The 23,936-nt window shown below is 39.2% G+C and overlaps 1 protein-coding gene across 3 annotated transcripts in view; it reads right to left on the bottom strand.

Annotated features, from left to right (window-relative positions):
* Window positions 1-23,936, bottom strand: part of ESRRG (estrogen related receptor gamma) — a gene marked incomplete at both ends in the record, with an annotated part of 217,715 nt that overhangs the window by 143,489 nt on the left and 50,290 nt on the right. For 2 of the 3 annotated variants that reach the window (XM_082613848.1, XM_082613849.1), the window contains one exon: window positions 6,096-6,212. The exons of the other annotated variant lie outside the window; for it this stretch is intronic. In XM_082613848.1, the coding sequence (XP_082469974.1) occupies window positions 6,096-6,212 (117 nt within the window). The remainder of the gene's footprint in view (window positions 1-6,095; window positions 6,213-23,936) is intronic. 3 annotated transcript variants of the gene reach the window in all.

The raw sequence follows: 23,936 nt of genomic DNA, 5'->3' as shown, positions 1-23,936 counted from the left end.
AATTATAAGTATCTTTGTGTCATATATTGGTACTATGTTTCTAGAGACATTATGTCATTTTTAACAAAACTTATAGAATTTTAGAATGGAAGAGATGAGAAAGAAAGTAGTCTAACTGCTCCCCGGCACATATGGAAATGAAGGCAGCCTTGAATGGACTTGCTTAAAATCACAATGCAAGGTTGTGGAAAATCAGAATTAAAAGCCAAAGCACAATGTTTTGCCAGACACATGGGAGAAGCTCAGTTAATATTTATGGAGGTGTGCTAAAACTTCTTTCTCTCCTCTGATTTTTTATCCACGATGGTCTGATATCAAAGTTACCTCAGTAAAATTTAATGTCCCTGTGAAGTTAGTAGAATTCTTATATTTCTTCTAATGTACCTATGAGGTTAGTAGAATTCTTATATTTCTTCTTGTTTGAAACGGTGTGTGATTTGTCCATTTTCTTTGGTAGACAAAGGATTAAGTTCCATATTTATAAATAAATAGGTTGAAGCAAGTGAGTCCTAGAGGTCATATACCTTGCCCCAGGTCCAGGAGGAGACAGAGACAGGGCTTGAACCTAGATCCACCTGGCCTTAAAGCTTGACCCCTACCATCTCCAGCAACAATAGCTAGCCTTGATCTGGTCCTTGCTCTGGGTCACATGGGATGCTGAGCACCTAACCTGCAGTATCTTATTGGCTATTCACAGCAACATTTTATTTGCAAATACTACCATTGCCACTACCATTTTGCAAATGATGAAAGTGATGATTAGAAGGGTTAAGTAACCATCTTTTTAAAGGCAAAGTGAAAAGTACAATTTCTTGGCATGAAATAACGAAACCAGTCTGCCAGGCTGCCTGGATTCATCTGTACTACGGCATGCAGGCTGGCCTGGCTGGGGAATAGAATACTGCACACAAATGTGCATCTCTTGCTCCCATGTGCAAGAGTCAAAGAAAACTACTTGAGTTGCCAAGGTGAAACCCATCACGCCAATAAAGAGCAAAAAGCCTTTCTTCCATCTTCTGATCTGTGAATTCTATACGTAAATAAAATAATTATTGCTTTCATAAAATGTCTGTTTGACTGACAGAGAGAAAAAAGAACCAGTATGTCCTACAAGAGCCTTTAAATAACTAAGGAGAAATATCAAAATAAAAATAAATCTTGACTAGATTTATAGGTGCACGTTGATTAGTTCTTGTTTTTTCCTTCAAATAAACAATGCCAGAAAAAAATGAAAAGGGAATGTTGAGACCAGATATCTTGTAATAGATGGGTTTTCTCTGACATACAGTATGGTATAATGCTGGCCCATCATTCGTGAGGCTTGGCAGAAAGTAGAGTCCAGGAAAAGCAAAGGGGATTTTTCAGGATGCGGAATGGTGCAACAACTTGGATTTGAACAGAGTACCATTTTTTTTAACTGTACTTCTCACAGTTTTAGGCTGCTGCATTTTGTTGTTTTCCCCCACACAACTGTTTCGTTGCTTCCACTGGTAACAACTTTTTGATTCAAAAATTCTAATATTAAAACCAAACATGGTTCATCTGGATATGATTCTGGTGCTGACTAATGAGAAGCCACGTCTTATAGGAATTTAATTACACACACTGTGATATAACTGGGGTTGTTTACCCACTAAGCCACCACTTCCATTTTGTATCTCACATCATTAGTAGAAATGCCAGTCAGAAAAACCAAGACATTATTTTTAAAGAGTAAAAGTCTCATCTTTCTATAAACACCCTATTTAATGAAAACATCTTCATTTCCCTCAAGCAGAATTTTATCTAAGATGCACATGGCTAGGTGAATAAAAATACCTGTGAAAGGAAAGAAGATTCCCATCAAAGCTGTTGAAATCTGATTTCATTTCAGATTCTAGAACTCATGTTGTCTTCTGTTTAAATAGATTTGGTCTGTCAATTTCCCGACCTGCTGGGCCATCAGCCTGTATGGACTGCTGTGGCCAACACAGGGGTTGTAGAGACAAATATTATTACGGACCAGTAATCGAATTGAACAGGTTTACACTGGAATAGATTTACAACATCATGATCTCTGACATACTGCATGGGACTGAAACCCCTCTCCATCCATAAAGATACATTTAAGACAGTATCATTCTCTCCAGGCTGAGAAGGTAAGCTTTGAGCCAAGGAGATGGCCAAACATAACCATGCATTTATATGCAGGGTGTAATGCAATATTTCACTGTATTTTTTTAAGGACAGAAGAAAAAGTATTTCATATTTACTCATAACTATCATCTCCTTTCTATTTGGGGGAAGGGGCTTAGAGATATTTTTCCACCAAAGTGGGCACAGGAAATAAAGGAAAATAAATTATTTTTTGAGTATATCAGCAACAGCAGCAATTCCCTTGAAAACAGTCCCTCTAAAGGCTTGATAACAGCAGCTGAAGAAGTGTGAATTATAGATAAGCGCCAGTCCTATTTACTTTCACCAACAATGTTTAATTAAACACAGTTCACACCTTTTCAGTCACTCTAACCACCCTTCAAGATTGTTCCTGCTTGAAAACACAATGGGGAAAATTATTTAGAGGAAAATATGTTTTCTACTTCCTCCTTAAACCTGGAAGGGCAAATAGGTGAGTACACTGTAGCAGTAAAATCAAACTGGTCAAAAAAATCCTATTTACCTGGACATGGAGGCGTATCTCCATGTATTTTAGTTTTCGACAATAAAATCCAAATCTAGGACACACCCATTCAAAGTGTTAATTGATACATTACTTTTTTAACATTTTTAAAACAATGATTTGCCTTTGGAAAATAATGATTCCTCAAGTCCAAACTCTAAATTAAGCCTTTTCAAATGAGCGTAAGTTTGGTTTGAAGTTTGGTTTGAGTCTCTATAGCTCAACTAAGTGGCAATATAAAGATAATTAAGACCAAAAATATGATTGTCAATCACTTGTTACACTCTGAAATATGTTTTGTTTGCTACTCTGCTATGGGGTTTAAGGCAATTACTAAGGTAATGTTTCCACCACAAGAAAGTCAGCTATCACCACTGTCCTAACTCAGAGGAAAACTGTTTGTCCTATGGGTTGGGTTGTTATCATTAGATTATTATTATTATTATTTGTGTTACACGGGCCTCTCACTGTTGTGGCCTCTCCTGTTGTGGAGCACAGGCTCTGAACGCGCAGGCTCAGCAGCCACGGCTCACGGGCCCAGCCGCTCCGTGGCATGTGGGATCTTCCCGGACCGGGGCACGAACCCATGTCCCCTGCATTGGCAGGCGGACTCTCAACCACTGTGCCACCAGGGAAGCCCTCGTTGGATTATTATTCATGTTTTCCTCTGTTAAAATTGTTATCCTTTTAGTATCTTCCACATAAGCTTTCTTTTAGCAAGAGAAACTATATCTGTCGTTTTCACTGTGGCATCACTGGAGCCTAGAATAGTGCTTGGCACATGAGAGGAACTTAATAAATATTTAGGAAATGGATTATAAATGCAAAACATGTTCACTGTGGAAAAATCCTAACAGTGCCAAAAGCCATAGAGTAAACAAGAAAAGTACTCCCTACCCTGATTTTTTTTCACTAGTGTTAACACTGGTACCAATCTTTATCCTTCCTTCTGTTTCTCCATGCATATACCATCATAATGTACGTGTATTAATATAAATTATTACAGTACAAATTTGTATAAAATTTTCATTTAATATAAATTTAATATAAGCATATTTTATATAAAATATATTTATATGTAAATTGAATCATCCTACTAGGCAATTTGTTTTCTTTTTTTAATTATTGAATTAAAGTTGATTTTTAATGTTGTGTTAGTTTCAGGTGTACAGCAAAGTAATTCAGATATATATAGATATATAGATATATATACATATACACACACACACACACACACATATATATATATATATCTTTTTTGGATTCTTTTCTATTATAGGCTATTACAAGATATTGAATATAGTTCCCTATGCTATAGAGTAGGTCCTTGTTGTTTATCTATTTTATATATACTAGTGTGTATCTGTTAATCTCAAACTCCTAATTTATCCCTCCCCCCTCAATTGCCCCTTTGGTAACCACAGGTTTTGTTTTCTGTGTCTGTGAGTCTGTTTCTGTTTTGTAAATAAGTTCCTTTGTGTCATTTTATTAGATTCCACATATAAGTGATATATCATATGATTTTTGTCTTTCTCTCTCTGACTTACTTCACTTAGTGTGATAATCTCTAGGTCCATCCATGTTGCTGCAGGCAATCTGTTTTCTATTTTATTTTTTTACTTGGCAAAATATCTTGGTCCTCTTTCCATAAGGCTTTCATGATAAAGTTACACGCTTGTTTACAATTATTTTTCAAGTTGAGGATGAGAAGACTTTGGGAGAATCTTCTTAGTTCCTAGTCAGTGGAGGAGTTAATTCTTAGTGGACAAGAGAAAAATAGCATGAATTCCACGTACCCAAATATAATCTGATTCATTCATCTTCCTATGACATTGTTCACAGTAAAAATCTTGGAATAAGAACAAGCCAGGAAACATTATGAGATCTGGTGATGCCATACCTAATTGAAGCTCTGGTTCACTCATGAGGAATAACTACTTGGATCTACTTGGATTTTGAAGTTAAAAAGTAGGTGATCTCAGGACTTCCCTGGTGGTGCAGTGGCTAGGAATCCGCCTGCCAGTTCAGGGAACACGGATTCGAGCCCTGGTCCGGGAAGATTCCCACATGCCGCGGAGCAACTCAGCCCATGAGCCACAACTACTGAGCCTGTGCTCTAGAGCCCGTGAGCCACAGTGACTGAAGCCCATGCGCCTAGGGCCTGTGCTCCACAACAAGAGAAGCCGCCACAATGAGAGGCCCGCGCACCACAATGCAACCAAAAATAAATAAATAAAGTTACTAAAAAAAAAAAAAAGCCTGTAAAAAAAATAGTTGATCTTCAGTAACAACAAATTATACAAACTCATAAGGCTGACCCCAGGAACAAGATACAGTCTATGACTCAATAGAAACAGTACATTTAAATATTTAATTTACCTCATCTTCTTTCAAACTTCAATGACCATATTTCCATTTTGTTACTGTATAAAATTATCATATTGATTTTAAACTCTGGCAAATTTTCTGAAGAGAAGGAAACAGTAAAACCTAAATGCAGTATATAAGATGCACATCTACAAAGCACATACATATACAGAAATATATTAAAAACAAACCCAAAACTAAACCTAGGCCTCCCACAGAAAAGAACAATTTCTCTCCATCTCCAAGCTAAAATGTTAGTTTCACTAGACATACTGAAATATACAAAGATTTCAGGAACTTTGATTTGGTTGGGGGACTTGAGTGAATTCTAGAATCTATTTGGGTTCAGTTCCTGGCTCTACCCTCATCTGCTGTGTGAACTTAGGCAATTCGTTTAGCACGGGATACATGCTCATTGTTCTTATTTTGTGTTTGTTGTTGTTATCCCCAACTGAAAGCAACAATTTTAATACCATTGTTACAAACTCTTTATAATAGAAGATAAGTCCCAAAGATAAGATTAGAAAAGATTAAAGAGTACTTTAAACCTAAGATCAAAGAAAGAAAACGGTACCCATATGAAGTGATGGATGTGTTAATTACCTTGATTGTGGCAATTATTTCAAAATATATATTAATGAAATACAGGTCATCTACCTTAAAAGTACACAATTTTTATTTGTCAGTTAAACCTCAGTAAAGATGGGGGGGATCTCTCTGTAGACCTGGTAGCGAAAAGAAAGCAAAAAGACAATGACAGTAGCCTCTTGGCTATCCTTCATCCTTTGCCTTCTGCAAATTGTAAAGATGAAAAGAACCTGAACTGCCAAGCATACCTGGTGGGTTTAGCTACACATCAGATGTGTCCTACCCTGTCCCTTCCTGTCGATGTCAAGCAGTTAGCCACGAGGTATCAGCAAGTCCAGGTATAAAGGAGGAGTATTCTGCTATCAGATTCAGGATACTTACTGTGACCCCAGAGTTGCCTGGTTCCTCTAAGACTTCTGTAATTCCCTGTATATCCCGCACCCCCATACTTTAGTACAGGAGCACTAGCACACAGCCTTACCTTCTTTGAGCATGCCCACTTTTAAACACTTCATGAAGCGGCAAGCCTGGCAGGATTTACGTCTGCGCTTTGTGATTTCACATTCATTCGTGGCAGGGCAGCTATATTCTATATTACCTAAAACACAGAGTTTAAGAAAAGAAGCTGTTAGATTGGCAAGACCCAGGCAATCCTAGCATCCCCAAGGCAACACCAACTCCGCTACACCTGCCGTCCTCCCTCAAAAAAAAGTCAATGGGAGCCATGAGGATGTCACGAATATCATGAAGCCAGATGCTCGCTATAACCACTGAAGATGCACCAAACAATGAGAAGATACATGGTGAAGTTCTTCAAAAGATTAAGCTTAAAATCAGCCTTTAAAATTATGCTTCATCCACTCATATAAAGTAGCAGTCTTCCAGAATTTGAGGATCCAAAAGAAATTTCCCAGAGGATTATTTCCAGAAAAACACCAACATTAAAACCATATTACAGGGCTTCCCTGGTGGCGCAGTGGTTGAGAGTCTGCCTGCCGATGCAGGGGACACGGGTTCGTGCCCCGGTCTGGGAAGATCCCACATGCTGCGGAGCAGCTGGGCCTATGAGCCATGGCCGCTGAGCCTGTGCGTCCGGAGCCTGTGCTCCGCAACGGGAGAGGCCACAACAGTGAGAAGCCTGTGTACCACACACACACAAAAAATATTATAGTATCATCCATCCTGGATTTCTTTTGGTTACTAATGCCCTGATGCATCAGACTTTTTGTCTCTCTGACACTGAACAGTACAAATCTCCCTGTGAAAAATGATCAGCAGGCTAATTTGGGACTGCACAGTAAGCTCCTTGAGGGCAGGGACTGAAGTTACATGGTTCTCGCTTCATCACTTACCAGAGCCTTACAATACAATTTTACTCTTGGAAAATGTTTACCGATGATGATGATCACCATCATCACCATCACCACCATCACCACCATCATCATCACCATCACCACCATCATTACCATCATCATCATCACCACCATCATTACCATCATCACCATCATCATCACCATCACCACCATCACCACCATCATCATCACCATCACCACCATCATTACCATCATCACCATCACCACCATCATTACCATCATCATCATCACCATCATTACCATCATCATCATCACCATCACCACCATCATTACCATCATCACCATCACCACCACCATTACCATCATCATCACCATCACCACCATCATTACCATCATCATCATCACCACCATCATTACCATCATCACCATCACCACCACCAGTACCATCATCATCACCATCACCACCATCACCACCATCATCACTATCTTCATTACAACCATCATGACCACCATCATCACCGTCATCATCATCATGTTTATTAAATTACTTGCATAATGAATTCCAAACACTCAAGCTGCATGGAGGTGTTATAAATAAAAATAAACTGCTATGAAATTATATTTTTAATATTACAGTCTACATCATTTACGTTAGTAACAACACATCTGAAGTGATAAGGATGTCACCAGAAGATCCAAACTTTAACTTGCAATTTTTCAATTAGTGCCAAAGACTATGTGTGGGAAGTGCTCTGGGGCTGCCTACAGCTTTGTAGAGAAGCTGCCTTTAAAATAAGGCCTCTCTCCCCTATCAGCTCTGTCACATAGTGCTTGAAGGTCTTTCGTTACTTCCTAACCCTTTCCCCTTGTGATTAAGTGCATTAGTATCTTAATGAAAATGCATTCTGTTTATTGCCCTCTTGGGAAGGGGGAGGTCATCACACCAAATGCATAAATTGTCATCAGAGATGGTCCGAGCATAATTGCAATTTTGCTGCTCCTTGTTTGCAATACCCAGGGTCCATCCAAGTCCCCTGAAACATGCACAGATTCTAGTAATTAGCATAGAGTCTGCCTGGGACCACAGCATTGATGAAATATTTCAGAGTTAATCACACTTTGTAAACACTGATTTATATTGACTACCTTTCTCCAGACCGATGTCTCCTCATTAAATATCACATTAGTGGATTGCAGGATTGTAGAAAGACTCAACTACTCAGCAACTGCTAGTTCAACAGGAAGTAATACCTAACCACTCAGAACTACGGAGAACTGGTTAAGTATGCATGACTTCAACAACAACAACAAAAAGCCTGTGCATTATAATTTAAGATAATCCTATCAAAATTGACTAAATTAGCATTCTAATTCAGGGCATTTATAATAATAAAAGCAACTACTTTTTAACATAATAGGTGAAATATTAAGAGTAATATTAATTGCATCAACAGAAGCACGCACCATCACCTTCCTCAGAGATATTACTGTGTTACTGTATTATTACACTCACAGAAAACCAAGGATAAGTCAAAGGAACCAAACGGGCTGGGTCACGGCTGAGAATAAAAGGATTTAGAATCTGAACTTTAGATGCATGATTTTTCACTGCAATTTTCACCGAAAATTTATTTTGCATCAAGAGAGTGTTGCCAGTCATTTTCTCGGGGTTAATTAGTATTCTACTACCAGATCCTTCCATTCTACATGGCTCTCCTTATACTTATTTAAAAAGAAACCCAAGCCTCTGCTTTCTTAGGAAGAGCGGAACAATGACTAGTTAGAAAGGGGGAAAAAAATGTTTTCCGAACAGCGTTACTTCCCTTTTTTTGTTCCTCAACAGCCAATACGAAGTCCTCATTCGTTCACTTTCTAGTATCAAGGCATGAGCCCAAGTTCCATTGCCCCATCCCTTTTAACCCAGTGCTGGCAACTTCTACTGGGATGACCCAGCATCACACACACACAAAATAATCACCTTTCTTTTCAAACTAGTTCCTCTTCTTCTTTGAAAATTATATCCTCATCCTTCGCAACAAGGCCCTTCTGACAGGCCCCTAAATGAGGCCTGTGTGAGCTCACACCTGGACTATGGTAGTTATCTCCTAACTGGGCATTTTGCCTCCATCTTGTCCCCCTCTAATCCACACTGCATACCACAATCATATTCCTCTTCCTATGACGGCTTTGATCATGTCGTTAACTCAACTTTTAAAAAAATCAATAGAGGGCTTCCCTGGTGGCGCAGTGGTTTAGAGTCTGCCTGCCGATTCAGGGGACACGGGTCCGTGCCCCGGTCCGGGAAGATCCCACATGCCATGGAGCGGCTGGGCCCGTGAGCCATGGCTGCTGAGCCTGCGCGTCCAGAGCCTGTGCTCCGCAACGGGAGAGGCCACAACAGTGAGAAGCCCGCGTACCGCAAAAAAAAAAAAAAAATCAATAGATTCCTATGGCCTCTGGAATAAACATAAAATATTCGCCTAGCCAACAAAATCCCTGCCCCATGTGACTCTCATCCACTTTTCCAGCAACATTACAATGATTACCTTATATGAACTTCCTGATGCACCAATCTGATTTATTCAGTTTTCGCTGTGTCCTTCAGACGTCCCTCTGAGGATGATCTATCTTTGCCCCTCTTTTCTTCTTAAAATTACTTCCAAGGCTCAACGTTCAACTCAAATTCCATTCAAATCTTTCATGAAAACTTCTCAAACCACCCTAGCAGAAAATGATTTCTTGGTTCTCATATCTTTTCAGGTAGTCTCATCATATACAGGCGTGCCAGATTCTTTTATACCTTTTCACGTGCATATTATCCATTCGATGGTAAGACCCTGGAGGCAAGGATTACTGCTGATGCAGAATAGAAATCCTCCACCCGAAAGTAGTATATAAGTAAAATAATAGATCTTAAATTATGTGATAGTTTTTGGTGTCTCAAGGTCAGTTTTCTGAACATCAATTATGATGCTGTCACATAGTACTGTCCACAAGGTCAAGGGAGCTAGATGGCCCATTAGGAAGCAAAGTGAAGAACACTAGGAAAACCATTCCACAAATCAAATAATAAAAAAAAAAAGTAGAAGAAAATCTAGTTAATTTTTCAAAACCTTACAAAAATACCTTTGACAAAAATGGAAATCCATGGCAAAACCAGGAGAGCTTATCAAGGAGAAAATAGAAAAATACAAAGGTTTCTGGGGAGTTAAGTGTGCAAAGAGAAAAAACAAAACAAAACAAAACTGTAAGAAGTTTTAAAGGAAATAAAAGTACATCTTGATATAAATGAGAAGAAAAATAATACAAAATATGAAAATACAGAGAGGTGGCACTAAGAGAGCTATTTAATGTTTATCTTATCATAACACTATTATTTACAAAATGGGTGCCCTACGAATTGGAGCCACATTGCAGAAAACACTCAGGAGTGATTCAATTATAGCAGCTGAATCTATAGATGCCCCTTCTCTGAATGACTGTCTAAAGATTTTTATATTTCTTCAGAAACAGAAGGGAAATTGTCAAATTGCCATATGAGAGTTTTAGATCACATATAAAGAAGGATTCCAGTTTCCCTTTCTAACCACTACATTCCATAATTCTTCAAGGACAAAGAGAAATGTAAAGGCAGAAGAATTTTTAATAGTGCCTTAGGATGAGCTCTTGGGGGCAGAGTTATGTCTCATTTATAGCTGAATCCTCAACGCTTATCAATAAGCCTACCATTTTGTATATGTGCAGGGCTAGGAAAGAAAGAGGAAGTCCCTGGCTCTTAAGGAATCTACAGCTTTACAGAGGAGACAAGCCATGTCCACAAATCACAATACAACTGAGTGTGCGCTGCAACGGCTCTGGATTCAAGTCAGCACCAGACACCCGTGTACACGGATGCAGCCCCACAGCTGCTGAGATTGTGCTTTGGAAACTCAGTGAATCCTTCACACAGGAGCAAATGATTGAACTGTGCTGTGAAAAATGAATAAATGACTACATTGGGGTAAAGGAATCTTCCCCAAGCTATAGAAAAAAACACCACATTCTTATAAAAATTTCACTGTGAATGGAAAGAAAATACACTGGTCCCGAGTATTTTCATAAATGATAGATTTTCAGCTAAGTATATAGACATGGTTTACGATGAATCTGACATCCTTCAGCCAAATGTTCTGTTTCAATAAATTTGTCTTGACATATATGGATGATAACCTTGATTTCACTAAGTAACACTGGTTTATACCTTGAAAAACAAATCAACATCATTCTAAAGAACTTCTTGGCTGGAGGAAAACCTCTCTAATTTCCAAGCCCTCCCACTGAGTTCCTTAGTTCATTGTTGTTGGCTGTGATCACCCACCCAACAGTCTTTGATTCATGTCAGAGTCTACAAAGATTCTGCCCTTGAAAAACCTTCCCTGGTGCTTTTTCTATTCAATGAAGAAAGCATTTTATCCTAAAAATATGCTGCCCCAAGCACCTAGGCAACACAGTTACATCTATTTTGATAATGGCTCTAAGACACTACTCCCAATAGACCCTATGATCTCGATGGGGCACTTGTTTTTCCTTCGATTCACCAAGAGGAAACAAGACAAAAATATTTCCAGTAGCAACTGCCGGCCTCTGGAATGTTAACACTGGAGAGTCATTCAGGGGAATGCAGAAGTTATTGTTCACAGCCTAGAATTCTCATTTCAGACATGGAGTGTTCTTGGATTATAGCTCACTATTTTCTGGGCCATGTTTGTTATAAGGCACCAGGGACTGAACTGGGCCGCCGTGGATGACACGACTGGAATTTTCCCAGTTTTGTCAATAGCTGGGAGAATAAGCTCAGCTTCAGAGGGAACCAGATCCACGTGGAAGCTCTGGGTTTTTTAACCAGGCTGACAATCATGATAGAGCAATTTATAATATCTCTTGGCGTCTTTTCAGAAGGTCCTGGGCTCTGATGACTTATTGCAGAGTCTTTTGTACAATCAGTTTGCAGGCAATATAATCTTCTCACTTACTGCTTAATAGAATCTTGCAGCTAGCTGGCGGATAGAATAACAGGGTGTATGTAAAACTTCAGCCTGGAGTGCCAGTGGATAATTTGTATATTCCTTTCAGTCACTTAATGGACTTTTACAGTTTAGCAGTGAAAGGGCTGAATGATGTAAATTAGCACGGCATCTCAAAATAAAAATATATGTCAAATCTTTACTTCCGACTCACATCTCTTGCACATAGTAATGAAGCATTGGGCTTTATGTAGTTCCCAAGAGCTGTCCTCTTTTTCATACATACAGACATCATAATTGTAAAGCCAATTTGAAAGCATATGTATATTTCCCCCAATTGTTTTAATTTTATTAACAGAACCAAATGGCTTGAGATGACCCACAGGGCACTCCAAGTGGGGTTTATCCATTTGTTTTCCAACATTAAGTGATTTAAAAATAATGGGATTTGCCTCAGTACATAATTACAGAGCATTAAAAAATGTGAAGGCAATAATCTGTAGTATTTTTAAGTGTCCAAAAGCAGAAAAAAGAAAGAAGGAAAACCCTCTCTTTACTGTATGGTAGTAAAGGTTTTTCCATACAGTGATACAACTTCCCTTTCTTTCCTTTTCTTTTTTTGTGTTTAAAGCTCCTTTGTTTCTAGCTCCTTTCTCCTCATTCTACCTGAAATAGAAAATAACAGTATCTATAGCTGGGATTATATAATGTGGGATAATAACTCATTACATACCTGTGGCAAAAAAAAAGTCAAAATTCTATCAATGCATATTTAAGTAAAGAACGCTATTTTATTTTCAAAGAATGCACCCAAAGTTAGACTTCAAAATAAGTTACTTAGGGACGCTATATCTGTTCCCAGAAGACTGCTCTGAATACTTTTTGAAACTTCCTTTAAACTGCCACTAGAGTAATTTCAAAGCTATAAAGCAGAGAGGGGAAGGAATCAAATGACACTTTGCTCATATTCACCCAAAATATTTGACTGGCCAAATACAAGACATGATGCGGAACGATGGTTGTCTATTACGAAATGTTAAATCTCTCCTCAAAGGTCAAAGAACTGCCATCACTGAAGATATTTCAAGAATCTGCCTCAAGTTCTCAATGAGTATGCCCCCAGACTATGACAAGGAATGGCAGCCCCAGGCAACCAAGGGGACCCCATCCACTTGCGAGGTATAAGATGTGGCAGATAGAAGGGGGGTGGGGAAGAGGGCCACATCTGGTTAACAGTCACATCTGGCTCTTAGCAAAGCAATTTCATACACAGGGTTATGCCAGAGCCTCATATTCTTCGTCTTTTTGCTGCCCCTCTAACCCTCTACAAAATGAGGTGGGAGACAGGCAGGTCTAGAAAAGGTCATTTGATATTTGGTTCCTTAAGGTTCTATTGGATTAAATTCTGATCATCACAAATGTAATTTACAAGAGCCCTAAAAGTATGTGGGCACAAATGACTGCCTTTTCACAGTGAAGATCAGGCCTTGCTCCCAAATGGGAGTGGATGGATGATGCTTTGCCTTTAATGGAAAAAGATCAGGAAAAACCCCACAAGCAGGCAGGTTTATTTTTTAATTTAATTTTATTTTTTGGCCGTGCTGCACAGCTTGTGGGATCTTAGTTCCCTGACCAGGGATTGAACCCTGGCCCCCGCAGTGAAAGCTCAGAGTCCTAACCACTGGACCTCCAGGGAATTCCCCAAGCCGGCAGGTTTATAAATCCTAGTGACTGGAGACTAAACCACAGACTCTGGTTTCATCCTCCAGCCATCTGTGTTGGGAGGGCCATTGAGCCTACAGTGGGTACCAGCATTGACTACCTCCATGCAAATACATGTATCTAATCACAAGATTATATTTCCCCATTGTATTCAGTGAACAATGATTTAGTAGGAAAACAACACTGTAAAATGGGGAGGAATTATTGAGCCTTAATTTTTTTCCAATTTAAACAAGACATACCCTGCCTCAGTTTCCCCCAAACTTGTAAACATGGCCACTCCTTTATTGCTTTAATTGCACAGCTGTTAACACTGAGCACTGTGAATGTTCATCCCAAAGAGAAGATGGGAAAAAGTTCTTGTATGCCCTTGTATATCCATCCTTAGCATACTGCCTTGCATATGGGTCAGGAAAACATCTGAGGACGAATAAGTGAGGGAAGGAGAAAGGAAACGGTGGATCTCAGTTCAAATTCCAGCTCTGCCCTTTCTTAGCTGTCAGAACTCAAACTGGTCACTTCACCTTCATACTCTCAGTTTGCTTACGTACCAAAGAGGAATCATCACTCCTGCTTTATGACATTGTAAGCATTACATGGAATAGAGGTATTAAAATCATATACAGTTTTGTTCTCCCTTCTGAGAACGGAAGAAACACTGTAAGATTTTCATCGATTATGAAACATTATGAAATACTTTGACTCAAAGATCTAAGCCTGGAGTTTGGGAATAGTATAGAAACAGCCTTCTGCAGATTTATGCAAGAGTGTGAGAATGAATACGCCATTCACCCAGAGAACTGGAGAGAGGATTGTGTCTTGCCAACAACTCTCGTGTACACAGCTATATTTTACAGATACCAGGAGGAGAGGAAGACGTGTAATAACTCAAGTCATTTTTTAAAGCACCAAATTGTCTACGAAGTGAATTTCCAAGACATCAACCACCTCTCCTCGTGAACATTTCCTGTCACTTCCCTGGAGCTCGTAAACTGCCCATCACTGGGTGTAATCAGATTATCATTGAGGGCAAAGCATTTGCAAAGCTCTTCAAAATCTCACCCCAGCCTTATCTCTTGCCGCAGTTCCAGGTCAATCCCTACCCCTATCCCAAGTCCACCCCCTTGTCTGACACCCACGCTGAATTACTCCTAGTTTCTAGAAAGCAGCATTGTCTATCATTTCTTCAATGAAGCTCTCCCAGGGCCCACAGGACTGGGGTCCAGGGGTCCGTATGGGTATAACTAGTTCATCTCGCACTTATCTTCAAGTGAACCTTTCTCTTAGCCTTTAAGGCACTTTATTACATGTGTCTAGTGAATTGCCCACCTCTTGTTCCAACTGTACAACTGTCCATTCCTTGAGGGCAGGGACTGACTCCCCTGGAGTCCCCAGCAGAATTATTCATTACCCGTCCACTTGATTTTTACTGATCCTATTTCTCATTCCTTCATTTTAATGTTTAGCTCCAAAGTACGCATAAAAATAAACTACGTACAGTCAATTAGACAGAGCATAACTGATAGCAGCCCACCAATATTATATCATTTGTCATAAAGCAACACAGATTTTTAGGCTATTAGACTTGGAACAAATCCCAAATTCCAGTAGGTTCAGGCTCCTGGTTTTATGTAGACCTGAAAGAGGTGAATGGGTACTGACTTATCTATGATCACTCAACCTTCCTTACAAGGATAAGTGCTAGTTAATTGCAGACAAGAGACTAAAACTCAAATTCCTGACAACCAGTCCAATGCTCTTTCAATGCACCTGTTAAAACTTACATACCAACATCTCTAATAAACACTGAGAGTATGGAGCACTCTTCTATGTGCTCTACATCTATGAACCCCCATTTTGCAGATGAGAGAATTAAGACACAGAGAGAAGAGGTAACACACCCAGAATTATACAGCTTACAAGCACCAGAGCTAGGATTGAAACTCAGCCACTCTGGATCCAAGTCTCTCCTCTTAACTAGGATGCAATGTCGCCTGACTCTAATCTTCAAAGGAAATTAACTGAGTGTTGCTTAGAACAGAAATGGAAAATGAAATTCTTATCTCCTGAGAGGCTGCTTTGTGTAGCTGTCGTCGTTGCTACTGTTGCTGGTTGGAAAGGGAATTTTGATGCCTGGGAATGTGGTAGGATGGGGTGGATCTTGGCATTGTCACTTGCTGTTGTCAGACTTGTGGTGCAAGACCAGCTGTGGGAGAGGAGAGGGTTGCTCTTGGAAAATGGAATTCCTCAACACCTCCAAAAGAAATCCCTCAACTTGTCTCTGTACCACTATGGTTTGTGACCGGTTTAAGTCCACAGAAACCAAACAAACCGTATCACCAAAGCCACAGGTGTCAGGTTGTACACATGCATTTTATAGATCCCCAAACAAAGCTATTGTTCATGATAGGAAAAAAACTCAGAATCCAGAATCGGCAGGGTGTGCTTTGAAATGCATTGAAAAGGGAATAACAGTATACAATCAAAAATACTTATGGATGAAAATGATGGAGAATACAAATCTCTTTCATCAAGGTATGCAGAAATTTAATGTTTTTAGCTTTGACAATGACATCTTCTTGGAAAGGGCTACTGCTCTTTTGCAGTGTAGAAAACTTCCCCTAGATGATGTGTGCAGCCACTCATCTTTGCCTTTAAGCTCCTATGGTATAGGGATCGTGTCACAGTCTTCATAAAAGAGCTCAAAAACGACCATGGCCACCTGAAAGGTGTTATATCTGAGCTAACCGTAACTCCCCAAATGCGCTGTACTCAGTATCCAACTCCAATCCTTATGTGTTCTTTCTCTACTTAGAAATTTTAAACAGCCTTGATATGAGTCTGCCTGTGTCTCTTTAAACATACAATTAAAAAAAAAAAAAGAAGCTCTGTTAACATAATACTCTTGGTGAAAGGAAGAAATGCTAATTAAGTCTAATGCATCCACTCCATTTGGATAGAAAGTTTCAATGTGTGCATTTTGCAGTGGCAATTACCGAATGGTACAGTAAGTCCATATGACAAGTGTGGAGGCATTAGGATCCTACCCTGTGTGACAAAAACAAATGACTCAAAGAGGAATTTGACTTCACGCCAATCTTGAGATTTTCCTTCTACCTTAAACAAGTCAAAACAAGCATACCCTTTCCTAATACTGCCCCTAAGTGCTTTGCTCTTGAATGCTACCAGTGTGCCCAGAACTCCTAAGAGACATTGGTATTAGATTCTTCCTTCCAGATCAAGTTCAGTATTCAGCAAGTATCTACCTATGTCCTCCAAAGCTCGTATGGATTTGGGGAAATCCTGCTTGACACAAGTGATGGTAATTGATCTATATTTAAACTGTAGAATGTGATATAACTGTGATTACAAGATGCTACAGTCAAATGGGTTCAAGTCCCAGTTCTATCATTTTCTGTCTGAGTTAGGGCAAACATTTTTGTTTGTTTTTTGCGGTACGCGGGCCTCTGACTGTTGTGGCCTCTCCCATTGCGGAGCACAGGCTATGGATGCGCAGGCTCAGTGGCCATGGCTCACGGGCCCAGCCACTCCGCGGCATGTGGGATCTTCCCGGACCGGGGCACGAACCCGCGTCCCCTGCATCGGCAGATGGACTCTCAACCACTGCGCCACCAGGGAAGCCCTGGGGCAAACTTTTAAACCTGGAGTTACTTTCTTTGTAAATGAAGTGGTCATGGGACCTAGCAATTGATACCTCATGGGGTTGCTATGAGAAGCAACTGAGATCGTGTATTGAAGGTACTGAGCAGAGTGCCTCATACAGAGTGAGCCTTGATTATTAACCATCATCACAACAGGGTAATGATGCTCAGGACAGGGACTGGGATGCAGAAGAGGAGCGAAGAGGGACTTGAGAAGGGCCCGGTGCTGGTCTTCAGCCCAGAAATGAGGAAATTCTGGGCAGAGAATTCCTCCTGGCCGGCACTAGGAAGTCAAAAGGCTAGGAGCGTAGTAGGTCTGTTAAATCAATAGGCACATTAGGAGAAGCATAAGCCAACATTCAAAAAGGAGTAATGGGCTTTGGTTTACTGATCTTGGGTCTAAAACACGTGGACAAAAGGCTGCAATGATGAGAAATACTTGACAATCTCTTATCCATCATTTTCTCTCTTTTTTTTTTTTTTTTTCTCACAACCCTGTAAAGTAGCTTCTTCTAAGTTAGGTTCAGATATTAAAAAAGAAATCTCAGTAAACTGAGACGAACAGGGGACAGGATGAGTTGGAGGGCTTTTGCTTGAAATATTTGCAAAATTTGAAATTGTTATCCATGTAAAACATAGTCTGAGGACTCTGGGGACAGCGAGGCTGTTCCAGAAGCAAGGAAGCAGTGCAGACACTTTGGAAGCGAGAGAGAAAAAATAAAGGCGCAGTCAAGGACACAATCTTGGGTTAGATTCGTTCCTCTGAAGATTGTTGTAGTTGCCTCTGATCTTCCTCAAATGGAAACTATGTTAACAGTATGCGCTGAAAGAAAATGGGTATCAGAATGCAGATGTAGGGTATGCTTTCAGATTCACTCTAAAGCATTCAGATCTCAAGCTCTAAATTTTAAATTAAACCAGATTTTCTTGTACTAAATTCTCTTCTTTTCTTTCTAGGATGACTCAGTGATGCCCTTCTAAAAAAAAGCATATAAAAATATGGCTGTTTCTTTCAACTTTTTCAAACCAAAATAAAACAAGAGTTAATTCCAAAGAATATAATTTTTTCCTATAAACATATAGATGCATTCATACAATGACTTAAAAGAAAAAAAAGCTCCTTCTGACTAGTATTCATCATAAGGAAAAAAAATTGATTCTGAGCTGCCTTCTGTTGTGGTCACAAAGTTTAGTAAGTGGACAGGAGAAGAAATAAGCCTCTTTCCTCCTGCAATCAAGAACAAAAGAGGGGCTTCCCTAGTGGCGCCATGGTTGGGAGTCCACCTGCCGATTCAGGGGACACGGGTTCATGCCCCGGTCCGGAAGATCCCACATGCTGCGGAGCGGCTGGGCCCGTGAGCCATGGCCGCTGAGCCTGCACGTCCGGAGCCTGTGCTCCGCAACAGGAGAGGCCACAACAGTGAGAGGCCCGCATACTGGGTGGGGGGGAGAACAAAAGAGTCTGGGAAGTGTTATCAGTGGTGAGTGTACACATTTAGGAACAATCTAAGACCAGCAACTAAAAATCTAGTGGCAAAATGAGTGTCAGCAGATAAACTCCAAGGGAACTGAGACAGAAGACTGATACGGTGGTACGGAAGGGCTGAACTCTCAAACTTCATATTTAGGGGATTTCAGAAAATGAATGATAAAAAAATTAGATATTTTTAAGACTTACTTATGCTGCCTCCTTTTTACGAAAACTTTAATATCATCTAATCATCACTGAAAATATTCTTAATTCCCTTTTTATTATATTTTAACAACTTAATGGAAAAATTTGCCCATGAACTAAAATCTCTTAAGAAAAATTCAGTCTAAAATTGTGCAATGCTTTAAAAGCTTTTAAAATATGCAAGGCAGGGTAATGAGGGGGTTAAGAGAAGAGGCTCTGGGTTCAGACTGACACCCAACTGTGTCTGGGCAATTTGTTCTCTGTGCCTCTCTGTGAACTTTATAGAAGTTCCACATCTATAAATAATATAGTAATATTAGAATGGTAGTATCTACTTTAATGGAATGATGAAAGAATTAAATAAGATAATTAATGTAAAGCACTTAGAATAATGTGTGGCACATTTTAAAAACAAATATATTCATTATGACAAATTAACAAATTCTTCATCTATTACTGATATAAAGGCATTGTATTCAATTCTAGAGAATGAAACCAACTATTTACATTGTCCACATATGTAATTACTTATGGATAAGCATTGGCAGGTGAAAGATTAGAAGTTCAAATTTGAGAAACATCCAAAATGCCTCAAAAATATTTAAATATTCACCTCATACTCATTATTAGAATGGCCATTATTTTTAAAAAAAGAAAAGAAAAGAAAAAAGAGAATAAGTGTTGGAGAGGATACAGAGAAATTAGAACCCTCATGCACTGTTGGTGGGCGTGCAAAATGGTGCAGCCTCTATAGAAAACAATATGGAAGGTCCTCAAAAAATTAAAAATAGAACTGCCATATGATCCAGTAATCCCACCTCTGGGTATTTTATCCAAAAAATTGAAAGCAGGACCTCAAAGAGATATTTGTACACCCATGCTTATTGCAGCATTAGTCACAATAACCAAGAGGCAGAAACAACCTAATGTCCATTGATGAATGAATGGAAAAAGGAAATGTGATGTATACATCTATACATATAATGGAATATTATTCAGCTGTGAAAAAAAAGGAAATCCTGACATATACTACAACATAGATGAACTGAGGACAGTATGCTAAGTGAAACAGGCCAGTCACAAAAACACAAATACTACATGATTCTGCTTATAGGGGGTACTAAAGTAGGTAAACTCATAGAAACAGAAAGGAGAATGGTGATTACCAGGGGTTGGGGGAAGTGGACGATGGGGAGTTGTTATTTAATTGGTATAGAGTTTCATTTCTTCAAGATGAGATAATGTTGAAGATCTGTTGTACAATAATATGCATATAGTTAGCACTAAGGCATTGTACCCTTAAAAATGGTTACAATGGAAAATTTTAACTTATATGTTATGTGCATTTTATGTTATGCTTTTTACCACAATAAAAAATAAAATGAATTGGACTTCCCTGGTAGTCCAGTGGTTAAGACTCCACGCTTCCAATGCTGGGGACGTGGAGGTTCAATCCCTGGTCGGGGAACTAAGACCCCACGTGCCACATGGTGCGGCCAAAATAAAAAAAGTAAAAGATGTGAAAAAATAAAATAAATAAAAAATATGTTGGAACATCATTTCTTTTACATATAACTTATACTTACTTTTCATATAAACCAGAATACTTTACCAGCATCCATTACCTAATTTTGCTTTCAGGTAAAACTTCTGAAATGGTGTAATAAGAGAACTCCAATGACCAGGCCTGTTGAATCCCAACAACTTAAAGCAACTTCAAAAGAAACTTAATTAATGCCCTGTGTATACTTTATCACTTCTATGATGTTATCTAAATTTATCAAGTAATATATCAGAAAAAATGAATCACTGCCTTGGGCTTTACCAGTAAAGAAAAAAAATTCTGACCATGCCACTGAACGCCACCCTGCCATTCCTCACAACCTGTTTCACAGCTTCCAAAACCTGAATTCTAACAAGTAACAAATCCTCAGGACTCAAATCATATTGAGACATATACCCCTGCAACTGATTACCCAAAAAAGTGACCCACATTCGCATCAATAGGAACTTCAGACAGCAGAACCCTCATCACTCATTTTTTTTGTTTTCTTTCCTACCTTTAGGGTGAACATTTTAGTGTATCCTAACTGGATTCAGCCAGAACCAATTCTGAATTTTTGGGAAGAAGGATCTTATCATGTAATCACTTTAACATATATTAAAGCATGCACTTTGAAAAATATGAAGTACAACGTATCTTTCCTACTATTTGTGCTCAAGCATTTAATATGATGCTGTGTAGATGGAGGCCATTCTAACAATGTAATTTATTGGTTATTCTCTGAATGAAACAGCATTATTTGTCAGGGCTTGGTTCTGAGTGAGGGAGAACCAAGAGGAAAGAATGGAAGCTATTAGAATGTTAAGAGAGGTACTGATACCTTTTCTTGGGAGTTCATCTTGTCATCAAAGAACAGCCTCCAGCCTCTTCATCAAAACAGTCATCAGATAATACTAGGGTGACCTGGGTGCAAGTCCAGTTGTCTGTAGGCAAAGTATCAGCCACACCCTACTACCTAAGAAGTCCCATCACAGATGCAAAAATCCACCTAGCTAACAGATAAGAAAGTAAAATGGGGTTTTTAAAGAATTGGAACGGATCCATGAAGTCCTTCTGACCTGAGCATGTAAATAACACAAACTTCCTTCTCACCAGTGACTTGCTGGAAGAACTGGTGTGGAGTGCTGGGAGAGGTTGTGGATTGGACCAGTGGTAGGCTGGGGCAGACTAGGAAAACGGAATTACTCGCCAACAAATTCCCTGGAGGAAATGGCAATGCACGTGCTTCCTTTCCCGTAAGAAAGTGACTTTATCAGAAACAGGTAAGTATGGACGGCACAGGTGGATCAGGACACTGGAACCACAGAGGGCACCAGTTCTCACGCCAGCTCCACCTACAATCAGCACCTGGGAGCCCCTTTCCTTCCTGGCTGCTACTTCTGAGGACACTGGCTCAGGTGAACCATGGGAAATGGATTTTATTTTCTGAGTACAGAGGGGTTTTTTTAAGAAAAAAAAGTTTACAAAAAGAGAGCATAGCCTCTTAAGTATGCATATGTAAAGATAATCCAGAATAACATTCTTATTTTTTTTGATTCTATAACGTAGGCCGTATCAGAGTAGAGTCAATGGAGAATATACTAATATTACAGATATATTAGAAATTTAGTTAAAGTGTGAAAATAGAACTAAGTTTAAAAAAATTACTAACAAACTTGTCCTTTTATTAATTGTAACTATTGCACTTTTAAGAAGTAGTGATATCACTACTACATCTTTTTTTTATTAATTAAGTTATTTTTTATTTTTTATTTTTTGCGGTACGCGGGCCTCTCACTGTTGTGGCCTCTCCCATTGTGGAGCACAGGCTCCGGATGCGCAGGCTCAGCGGCCACGGCTCACGGGCCCAGCCGCCCTGCGGCACGTGGGATCCTCCCGGACCGGGGCATGAACCCGTGTCCCCTGCATCGGCAGGTGGACTCTCAACCACTGCGCCACCAGGGAAGCCCTACTACATCTTTTTTTTAATAAATAAAAATAAATGCAATATCATTTACCATAGGATCATAAAATGCATACTATAATTTCTTCCCAACCACTGTGACATGACAGTAGAAGAGAGGGTCACTCGTTTTGCAAATATATTGCTTAGGAAAGTGAATTGTGTCTGCTTAACTTGACTAATTATCCAATCTCACTAATTTGACAGTGAACTACAGTTGGACTTTTTACCATGGCGTAAAAAAGTTTCATTGCAAATTCTTTTCCTCCTTGAATGCCATTGGCATATACCCCTTACATGGGACAGGTTCCTATCTACTGTCACCCAACTGGACAATATGCCCTCTCAGGAAGTTAAAATATGTTGATTTTAAATGACTTTCAAAATACAGTAACATAATGCAATGTGTTTAATAAACATGTAAATGATACAAGAGACGCCGGTGTTGCCAATGTGAGTTCCTAACATCTGAAGGACAAAAAAAAATAGTGGGAATCATTAAATTTTCTTCTCTTTTCTTTTCCCTGATCAAAGACCAACCATGCAATTTAATCTCTGAAAATTAATCACTCTTATTTTATACAACCAAGATCCAACATTTTGTCAGTGACTCTAAATGTTACTTTATTTTCATTTACATTGATTCTGTTTTCTGATTAGCTGGCTGATACACACGTGTGTATGCCATAGTGAACAGTGAAAAGAGGCTAGAAAATTCTAATTCCTGGAAAAAAAGTATTCTGAAAACTGAGATAATAGGCTAAAAAAAATCATCACGATAGAGACCTTGCTTTCAATTTAAATAAATGATATGCATGCAAAGCTGTCCAGAAAGTCCTCTGATATGAAAATCCTGGCAGTCATTGTTGCCTACAAGGAAGATGAAGTGAGGGTGTTTTAGTCTAGCAGCTACCCAAACTAGGGCCAGCCTTCAAATCTAGCCCTGGGTTTGTTTTGGTATGACCTCAAGCTCAGAGTGGTTTTTATATTCTTAAACAGCTTAAAAAATAAAACAAAGCAAAATTGAGTACATGACAGAGAAGGCATGTGACCTACAGATCCTAAGATATTTACTATCTGTTTTACTCTCTGGTCCTTTATAGAAGAATTTTGTTACCATTAGCTCTTCAACAACCTGAGAAGTGATGACAAGTTAGGCCAATTCCTAAAAGTCAGAACAAACCATGAAAAGGCAATCACTACTCACTTATCCTGAGAAGTGGGTCCACTAAGTCAAAACTCAGAGAGATCAAACTGTAAACTGTACTGTTTCCTAAAATATCAATTCGCATAATACATATTCTTTACCCACAAAGAAAGTCTGCAATACTAAATTTTACTATTAAAATAAACACTGAAGCTAACAATTAAAACAGCAGGAGAATAATATTTCTCATTGATAACTTGGCAACATTCATGCATTTCAAAAACTCAGACAAAA

This window comes from Mesoplodon mirus, assembly GCF_964341445.2.
Source record: "Mesoplodon mirus genome assembly, chromosome: 3".
NCBI classification, from domain to species: domain Eukaryota; kingdom Metazoa; phylum Chordata; class Mammalia; order Artiodactyla; family Ziphiidae; genus Mesoplodon; species Mesoplodon mirus.
This window is presented reverse-complemented; position numbering and strand designations above follow the sequence as displayed.